Source organism: Carya illinoinensis, chromosome 4 (genome assembly GCF_018687715.1).
Source record: "Carya illinoinensis cultivar Pawnee chromosome 4, C.illinoinensisPawnee_v1, whole genome shotgun sequence".
NCBI classification, from domain to species: Eukaryota; Viridiplantae; Streptophyta; class Magnoliopsida; order Fagales; family Juglandaceae; genus Carya; species Carya illinoinensis.
Window position 1 is genome coordinate 36,899,348 of NC_056755.1, and position 10,605 is coordinate 36,909,952.

The 10,605-nt window shown below is 44.6% G+C and overlaps 1 protein-coding gene across 1 annotated transcript; it reads left to right on the top strand.

The window, feature by feature from the left end:
* Positions 1 to 1,590: 1,590 nt before the first annotated feature.
* Positions 1,591 to 5,715, top strand: LOC122306468. Its single transcript, XM_043118898.1, has one exon. The coding sequence runs from the start codon at positions 1,591 to 1,593 to the stop codon at positions 5,713 to 5,715; it is 4,125 nt and encodes a 1,374-aa protein (XP_042974832.1).
* The last annotated feature ends 4,890 nt before the right edge of the window (positions 5,716 to 10,605 follow it).

Consider the following 10,605-nt stretch of genomic DNA (forward strand, 5'->3'; position numbering starts at 1 on the left):
GTGTTTGTAGTAAATTTGTTCATCGTTCTACTGGACTACAATGGACGCAACAGAGGACTTGACAAAAAGATGGGAGAAACTGCAACTGTCAACGGAAGAAAGCTTATGTTTTCACGTAACACAGGGTGACCACCAAGATTCTGAAGGTCTGGGCAAGCAATGCCTTGTAGCTAAGGCAATGGCTGAAAAGCTTGTTAATAGTGAAGCTTTCCATATCACCATGTCACAACTGTGGAGGTTGGAAGGCTGGGTCAGTTTCAAAGAACTCGGAGACCAGAGCTTCTTGATTGAATTCCAAAAAGTGAAGGATAAGGAGAAGGTCCTGGGGGGGCGTCCCTGGTTCTTTGATAGATGCCTGCTAGCCATACAAGAAGTTGACGAAAACCAGTCCATTAATGCACTGCAATTCCGTTATGAACCCTTTTGGGTTCAACTCCATAACCTTCCTCTAGTTACCATGACAGAGACGTTTGGTGAGGAGTTCGCAGCATCAATAGGGCCTGTGATAAGAGTCGATGCAGGCTCAGATGGAAGAGCATGGGGTAGATGCCTGAGAGTTAGGGTGGCGGTGGATTTACACAAACCCTTGATGTGTGGCAAATGGTTGGGGGTTGACGGGAAGCAACACTGGATCTCCTTCAAGTATGAACGTCTACAAAACTTCTGCTTCCAGTGTGGAACCTTATCGCACAAAGGTAGAAACTGTGTGAGGTCTCGGGATGAACAACAAAACGATGATCCAAAACTAATGCAGTTCGGGGCTTGGCTACGAGCCCAACCCATGCATTCTAACCTCTTTGAGGGGCGAAAATATGGTGGTTCACCAGGTAAACACCACCCTCACGATGGTCTGCAAGGAGAGAAGTTGGGAGATGACAGAGCAGAGTCTAAGATAAACAGTGAACCTAGCCTGCAGAAGGTGACAGCAGACCAGAAGCAGAAAGGTGAAGAGGAAATCCCGGTAACATCAAATCATGTCCCGCATGGTAGGCGGGGAACAGAGGAAGGCTTGGACGTCAGTACAAAACCAGGCTGTATCATCGAGGACCACAAAAGAAACCAAGTGGAAAGTCAAAAGGAGGGCTCCACTGGGACAAGTCCTCAAACTAAGTCAAGCTCGGTTGGTATAGAGCCTGAACTAAAGAGCATGCCAGGTACGTTTACTGATATGGAACTTGATCCTAACCAATACCAGCTGGCTCTAAATGTATCATTTAATCACATGGAAAATACCCAAGAGGACCTAGATGGAGTGCTAAGTGGAGAGAGGGGTCTACTGAGTAGTAAAAAGAATCGAGGCAATGGACCTGACACAGGAAAAGAAAATGTGTGCTTTGAGGCTGAAACAGCAGTTCAACATGCTAGGAAATGGAAGAGGCAAACTAGAACACAGAATCAAACAAGTGCAGAAAATGAGAGGGGTGCCATGGGAGACATATCTAATTACCTCTTAAGAACTGGAATCAAGAGAGGGAGGTTGGAAAACATAAAAACAGAAAGTCATGAACGAAAGAAATTTAGGAGGCAGGAGGTTACATGTGAAAGCTCAATTCCTAAGGCAGAGGCTGGATCCCAGCCCTGCCAAACTCAATGAAAATCTTAGCATGGAACTGCCGAGGGCTTGGGAACCCTCGGACAGTTAGATACCTTAACCTCCTTGTTAAGGAAAAGAGCCCAACCATGATATTTCTCATGGAGACTAAGTGTATGAAAGTGAGGATTGAAGAGGTGTGTAACATGCTGGGTTATGATGGTTGTCTGGTAGTGGATAGTAGAGGAAGTAGTGGGGGTTTAACTTTTTTATGGAAGACAAGGGACAAGGTTTCAATCTATAATTACTCGAGATGGCATATCAGTGCAATGGTAGGCATGGGAATGGAACAACCATGGCTTTTTACAGGCTTCTATGGGAACCCAGAAACCTCAAAAAGGCACCTGAGTTGGGATTTCCTCAAGTCTATCAAACCTGATGACAGTACACCCTGGATGTGTTGTGGGGACTTTAATGAAATAGTATGTCAAGATGAGAAGATGGGAGGGGGTCCTAGGCCGTATAACCAGATGGAAATATTCAGGAATACTCTTGAATGGTGCTCATTGAGTTCACTAGTGACAAAGGGCCCCTGCTTTACTTGGGCAAACAACCGAGAGCAAGACTCCTTTATAAAGGAAAGATTGGATAGAGCCCTTGCAAACCCAATGTGGTTAGAAAGGTATCAAGAATCATCCTGTTGTGTCCTACCAACCATGACTTCAGACCATTGCCCTGTACTCATTGATGTGATTTACCAGCAAGATCAACCAAGGCCTCATGTAAAGAGGTTTAGATACGAAGCTGCCTGGTCACTAAGAAAGGAGTGTGAAGCTACTCTTAAAGAAGCCTGGGTTAAGCCAATTCATGAAAGAGCAGCTGCTGAGACCATAAGGAGTAGGCTGACTATGAGTGCTACTGTGCTGAGAAAATGGAATGAAAAAGTTATAAGGAAAGCCCCCAAAGAAATTAGACAGAAACTGAAAGCCCTGGAAGAACTTCAAGAGCTAAACAAAGGGGACCAATTAGACTCAATCAGAAAATTAAAAGGTGATATTGATCAAGATCTAGCAGCAGAGGACCTGAAATGGAAACAAAGAGCCAAACAGCATTGGCTACAAAATGGAGATAGAAATACTACTTTCTACCACCTGCATGCATCCCATAGGAGGAAAATCAACAAGATATCACAGATTATGGACCACAGGAATTGCCTGATTTCAGAAAAAGACCAAGTTGGAAGGGTTATTACAAGATATTTCTCAGACCTTTTCACCTCTTCCTCCCCATCAGGTATAGAGGATTGCATCAAGGATATGCCCAACAAAGTCTCTACAGCAATGAATGAACTGCTTCTCCAGGAGTTCACAGAAGAGGAAGTTAAGAATGCTGTCTTCCAAATGAAAAGCATGGGATCACCAGGCCCTGATGGTTTTCCAGCCTGTTTCTTTCAAACACATTGGAATACTACAGGGAAGGAAGTCTCAAGATTTGTGCTCAACATTCTCAATACTGCTGGTTCTTTGGAAGGGGTAAATGACACCTATATTACCCTGATCCCAAAGATCAAGAACCCCACCAAAGTCTCTGATTATAGACCAATTAGCCTATGTAATGTCATTTACAAAGTGGTAGCTAAAGTGTTATCAAATAGGCTTAAACTTATCTTGCCTGACATAATTTCTGTGAACCAAAGTGCTTTTGTTCCAGGTAGGGCCATAACAGATAACATTATGGTGGCTTACGAGACCCTCCACTCCATGTCCACAAGAATACAAGGAAAGTCAGCTTATATGGCTCTCAAACTTGACATGAGTAAAGCCTATGATAGGGTGGAGTGGGATTTTCTGGAAGTTGTAATGTGCAAAATGGGGTTTGACAGAAGATGGGTTACACTGGTAATGAATTGCATCAGGTCTGTTTCATACTCAGTATTGCTTAATGGAGAGGCTCAGTCTACATTTAAGCCAACTAGAGGCCTAAGGCAAGGGGATCCCATATCCCCTTACCTGTTTATCATATGTGCTGAGGCCCTATCAAACCTCCTGACTCAGGCTGAATCAAAGGGCAAAATATCAAGTATTCCAATGGGAAGAGGACCAACCAAGATAAACCATCTGTTCTTTGCTGATGACAGTATGATATTCTGTAAAGCAAGCACACTGGAGTGGAGAAGAATGCTAGGCATGCTGACTACATATGAGCAGGCCTCTGGACAGCTTTTGAACAAAGAGAAATCTGCAATATACTTCAGCAGAAACACTACAAGTGAGTGCAGAGCCAACATAACTCGAATTGCAGGTGTAACTCCTACAGCATCTTTTGGAAAATACTTAGGCTTACCAGCCATGGTAGGAAGAACAAAAGTAGCATGTTTCCATGGCCTAATTGATAGAATGTGGTCAAAGATCAATAACTGGAAGACAGACAAGCTGTCAGTAGCTGGAAAAGAGGTGCTGCTCAAGTCAGTACTACAGGCAATTCCCACATACACAATGGGTATCTTTCTCCTACCAAAGTCCATCACCAAGAGGCTTGACCAGATGCTAAGGAAGTTTTGGTGGGGTTTTAGTGGGGATCAAACTAAAATGCAGTGGATAAAGTGGAGCCGAATCAACAAAGCAAAAGATCAGGGGGGCTTGGGTTTCAGAGATTTCAATAGCTTCAACATGGCTCTTTTAGCAAAGAATGGGTGGAATCTGCTGCAAAGCCCTACATCTCTCCCTGCCACCATCCTCAGACAAAAGTACTTCCCACATGGGTCCATTTTAAAGGCAAAAGTTGGGGCTCGACCCTCACTGGCTTGGAGAAGCTTACATGCTGGACTTTCACTGCTAAAGGAAGGTTTGTTATGGAGAATAGGGGATGGAAAACAGGTAAGAATCTGGGAAGATAGGTGGCTCCCTCGACCCCATTTCCTTGCCCCAAGAATAGAGGCTGGTGCCCCAACCCAAAGGAATGTGGTCGCAGATTTAATCAACCCTTCCCTAAGGACATGGAATGATCACAGCCTTCATGAAATGTTCACTCAGCAAGACATAGAGGTGATAAAAACTGTCCCAATCACTTTGGGTAGTAGGGGTGATAGGTTGATTTGGGGTTGCACTCAGAATGGTCTATTCTCAGTGAAGAGTGGCTACCATCTTCACCAAGAAATCCATGCTAATCCTGAGGCTGGCCCTTCTAAGCCAAAGGATCAATCTGAGTTATGGAAGGGTGTTTGGAAGCTGCAGGTCCCAAATGGGGTTAAGGTGTTCATTTGGAGGGCTTGCAACGAGGGCCTACCTACTCTAGCCAACTTGAAAAGAAGGAAGATTGTTGCTGAAAGTACCTGCCCAATCTGTGGTCGTGTAGAGGAGACAGCAGACCATGCCCTCTGGAGTTGCAGTGCAGCTCGAGATGTCTGGTGCCAAGCAAGCAAGCCAATCCAAAAACTCTCTCTAGAGGTAGGATCCTTCAAGGAAGTCTGGCAGCAAATAACAGATAAGTTACCAGCAGCAAGAATTGAGGAAGTAGGCTCGATTATGAGGCTTATATGGACAAGAAGAAATGAAGTGGTGCATGGGAAGGCTTTCAGGCATCCCAACTCAATACTAGTTAAGGCCCAGGATGATCTCTACTGCTACAAGTTGGCAATTCAGGGTCGTGTGAGTTGCAGGGCTGCAGAGACATCTAAGTGTCCTCAGAAATGGATTACACCACCTGTGGGAGAATACAAACTGAACTGGGATGCTGCCATCAATCAACCACTGAACCAAGTAGGGATTGGGGCTATTATTAGAGATTGCAATGGCCAGGTGCTTGGGACCATGCGAGCCAGAAGAGAGTTGAATCTATCCCCTTTCACTGCTGAAGCTTATGCACTGATGATGGCTGTCATATTCTGTAAAGAAGCTGGTTTCCGGTCTATCATCTTCGAAGGTGATTCACTCAAAGTAGTTGAAGGGATGCAGAAAAAAGCTAAGGATTGGAGCCAAGGAGGTTTGATCATTGAAGACACTAAGCTTTTGTTACAAGATCTTGTTAGATGGAAGTTCTGTCACACAAAGAGGGATTCAAATATGGCAGCCCACTTGCTAGCCAAGAATGCCCTTCTAAATGATTGTGATCTCTATGAGTTAGAGGAAATACCACCTTGTATTAGACGTGCTGTTATCTTAGATGTTTGTAATAGCATGATTTAATCAATGAAATTTTCCATTTCAAAAAAAAAAAAAAAAAAAAAAAACAGCTTGTATTATATTAAGAAAAAATTCTGGTACTTAGTTATATGACTTTCGTTATCCGCTGCGTGTTTTTTCATGCACATTTGTTGCTTTTGCACACACTTGGCACTCGTTGATAGGGTGGTGACCCGGGTTGTCATCATCCAGACATCTCGATTTTTTCGTGTCCGTGCGTGGGGATTTGGGGGCAACACAGGTGGTATCAGAGCGGTTTGGCTCTGGGTAAAACCACATGTCCCGTAAGTAGTACCAAAATATTTTTTTTTAGGTTGTGTTTTAAAAATTATGTTAAGTACAGTTATTTAATTTGTTTTATTTGCTTTATTTGTTTGAACTTGTTTGTTTGTTTTTATTTATTTAGTTATGTTTTTGCAAGTTGGTTTCTTTTGTTTTCTGTGATGTGGTGTTGGTCTTTGGTTCTGTTTTTGTTTGTTGTTAGTTTTATTTGTTTTTATTCTCTGAAAGGGGGTCAAAGGTTGTGGTGGTAGGGAATGGGAAGACCAAGGAAATCTACTCAGGAGCCACGGGACAATACCTCAAGAGATGACTCCATAGCCGAAGCAATACGGCAGATGATGGAGTTTATGCAGCAGAATATTAGGCCACAACAGACAGGGCCTTGGCCACAACAAGGAGGACCTTGGCCACAACAAGGGGGTCCCTGGCCACAACAAGAAGGGCCTTGTCCATAGCAATGAGGATTTTGGCCACAACCAGGAGGTCCTTGGCCACATCAGGGAGGGCCTTGGATGTACCCAGGAGGGTCCAGTAGCATGGTGCAAGCCGGATGCACCTATGAGCGCTTCCTGGCGCATAGAACTCCACACTTCACTGGAGAAGAGGATTCACTTCAAGCTGGAAAATGGATCAAAGACTTGGAAAGAACATTTGAGGTGTGTGGTTGCACCGAGGCACAACAAGTACTCTACGCCAGCTATCTGTTGCAAGGTACCGGGTCTGATTGGTGGGATACCAAGAGGGTGATGCTGGAATTAGAATTGGGATCTTTCGCTGCTATGACCTGGCAGCGCTTCAAGAAAGAATTTAACGACCGCTTCTTTCCCGCATCGGTAAGGAAGCAAAAGGCAAGAGAGTTCTCAAATTTGGTCCAAGGGGGCACGACAGTGGAACAGTACGCCCGAAGATTCATAGAACTTGGGCGATTTGCTCCCCACCTTATCGCCACAGAGGAGATGTGAGCTGATCGCTTTCAGGAGGGACTACGCCCTAATATACGCCGTATGGTGGTCAGCCATCGGATATCCACTTTTCAGGAATTAGTGGATGTGGCCACCCTTGTGGAGCGAGAAAATAATCTGAGTATGGGCTCCCCTCCAGGACATAAGAGGTAGAGTTTTTCTGGTGAAGGAAGCAGCTCGGGTTCGCCTCAAAAATTTGTTCAGCGGACTGGAACTCGACCTCAAGCGTCCTCAGGTGTTCGTATGGGAGGACGGGTGCCAATTTGTGGAGCATGTAATAGAGCACATGAGGGCGAGTGCCGGCTGAGTAGTGGACCCCAATGTTACCGGTGCGGCCAAGTGGGACATATTGCTCGGGAATGCCCCGTCAGAGTTCAAGGAAGCCGTAGAGGTAGACACTGTGGAAGAATCAATCCGAGACAAGCAGTGCAAGCCCGGGTTTATGCTGTCACACCCGAAGAGGTGGATGATGAGGTGCCAGTGACCCATGATGCTGGAGTAATTACAGGTATGGATTAATTTAATTTTAAGTTGGATTTAATTTTTGGGTATATTTGGTTTCTCCTTTGCTTTTTGGATTTCATGGGTTAATGTGTTTGGTTCAGAAAGAGTCCGTTTGTATGAGTTTTATGCTTGCACTTTGTTTGATTCCGGTGTGTCACAGTCGTTTGTATCTTCCACGTTTGCGCGGGTGTGTAATTTGGTCACGGAACCGTTGCCGAAGTCTATGGTAGTGGCTCTACCCGATGGTGAAATGGTGTGGTGTTCCAAGGTTGCTTTGGGATGCCCGTTAAATTTTGAGGGAAGGTTCTTGGATTCCGATTTGGTTGTGTTTAAGCTATTGGGCTTTGATATCATCCTCAGGATGGATTGGCTATACCGATATTTTGCGAGTATTAATTGCAAAAGTCGAATAATTAGCTTTCAGCTTCCAGATGGTGATTGTCTGGAATTTGCGGGGAGTAAATTAAAAGAAAAGCCGATAATTATATCGGCGATTCAAGCAAGAAGAGAGATTGCATGGGGAGCGGATGCATTCTTGGTTCAGATGGTGTCCACGCCGTCTGAGAAGAAGTCTTTGGCAGACATTCCAGTTGTGGAAGAATTCTCCGATGTGTTTGTGGATGACTTGCCCGGACTACCCCCTGTGCGGGAAATGGAATTTGTTATAGACTTGGAACCTGGAGCGGCTCCTGTGCATAAAGCTCCTTATCGCATGGCACCGGCTGAATTAAAAGAGTTGAAGACTCAGTTGCAAGAGCTGGTAGAGAAGGGATTTATTCAGCCTAGTACTTCATCGTGGGGTGCACCAGTTTTTTTTTTGTTAAAAAGAAAGATGGAACCCTCCGTATGTGCATTGATTATCGGGAATTGAATAAGGTGACCATCAAAAATAAATATCCTCTTCCGCGGATAAATGATTTATTTGATCAGCTTCAAGGAGCAGCCGTGTTCTCTAAAATTGATCTGAGGTCGGGATACTACCAGCTGAGGATAAGAGACAAGGATATGCCTAAAACTGCTTTCAGGTCGAGGTACGGGCATTATGAATTTAAGGTGATGCCATTTGAATTAGCTAATGCCCCTGCTGCTTTCATGGATTTAATGAATCGAGTATTTCGACCTTATCTGGATTCCTTTGTGGTAGTATTCATCGATGATATTCTGATTTATTCCCGAGATGTTGAAGAGCATGTGTATCATCTTCGTCTAGTACTTGGAAAATTGAGAAAACACCAGTTGTACGCCAAGCTCAGCAAGTGTGAATTCTGGTTGGAAGAAGTTAAATTTCTTGGGCATGTGATTTCCCGAGACGGAGTGGCTGTTGATCCTAGTAAGGTAGAAGCCATTTTGTCATGGCAGCGCTCGACTACAGTGCGCAAGATCCGGAGTTTCTTGGGGCTCGCCGGATACTACCGAAGATTTGTGGAGGGTTTTGCTCGCCTATCCGGACCTCTCACAGCTCTGACTCGGAAGAATACAGAATTTGTTTGGTCAGATAAGTGTGAGAGAAGCTTCCAAGAATTAAAGAACAGGTTGACGACGGCACCAGTGTTAGCACTTCCAGAACCGCATAAGCCATTCGTAGTCTTCAGTGATGCGTCTAAATTTGATTTGGGTTGTGTCCTTATGCAGGAAAGACGGGTTGTTGCCTATGCATCTCGTCAGCTAAAGGACCATGAGAAGAATTATCCGACGCACGATTTAGAATTGGCTGCGATTGTTTTTGCTCTCAAGATCTGGCGGCACTTCTTGTATGGGGAAGCTTGCGAGGTATTTACTGATCACAAAAGCTTGAAGCATTTGTTTTCCCAGAAAAATCTGAACATGAGGCAGAGGCGATGGCTAGAGCTAATCAGTGACTATCAGTGTGAGATCAAGTACCATTCGGTGAAAGCTAATATAGTTGCTGATGCTTTGAGCCGAAAGTCACGCTTGGAAGATGAAGCCGAGCCGTCAGAATTGGATTCGTTGCTTTGTGGGATGAGAAGGCTCCTTATTGAGAGTTCGCAGCAAGAAATGATTTTATCTTCAGTTCTTGATATTCGGGTAACTGATTTTGAAAAATTGAAGACTCTTCAAAGGAAGGATCCAAAGCTGCTGAATATCAGAAAAAGAGTCAGAAAATCTCAAGGGTCGTTGCATTATAGCATGGATAAAGATGGGATACTTCGGTTCCGAGATCGCAGAGTGGTCCCCAAAGATTCAGAATTCAAGGAGCGGATCATGGCAAAAGCTCATGCGGCCCCTTATTCAATTCATCCCGACAGTACAAAGATGTACCGGGACTTGAAGAAAAATTACTGGTGGGATGGAATGAAGAAGGATATTGTCTTATATGTTGAGAAATGCCACACATGTCGTCAAGTGAAGGCCGAGCATCAAAGACCTGCAGGTATGCTCCAACCCCTCCTTATTCCTGAGTGGAAATGGGATGACATCAAGATGGACTTTGTAGTGGGTTTGCCAAGAACGCCTAGTGGGAAAAATTCTGTTTGGGTGATTGTTGACCGGTTAACGAAAAGTGCTCATTTCCTGCCTGTTAATAACACCGACTCCTTAGGTAAGTTGACACGCTTGTACGTGAAAGAAATAGTGCGGCTGCACGGCATACCAAAGAGTATAGTGTCGGATCGAGACCCAAGGTTTACGTCGTAGTTCTGGAAGAGTTTGCAGGCAGCTTTGGGTACTAAGTTGAAGTTCAGTACTGCATATCACCCGCAGACAGACGGTCAATCAAAGCGCACCATTCAGACCCTTGAAGACATGTTGCGAGCGTGTGTCATGGAATTTCAGGGGAGTTGGGAAAACCATTTGCCACTCATAGAGTTTGCATATAATTACAGCTTCCATGCGACCATTCAGATGGCTCCCTATGAAGCTCTTTACAGGAGGAAGTGTAGATCGCCCTTGTGTTGGGACGAAGTCGGGAAAAGTAAGATTATTGGACCCGAAATAATTCAAGAGATGCAAAGTCAAGTCCGGATCATTAGAGATAAAATGGCGGCAGCTCAGAGTCGCCAGAAAAGCTACGCTGATACCAGGAGGAGAGAGTTGTCTTTTGAAGTTGGTGATTGGGTTTATCTCAAAGTCTCTCCCATGAGAGGTGTTAAGCGTTTTGGTAAGAAGAGGAAACTGGATCCGAGGT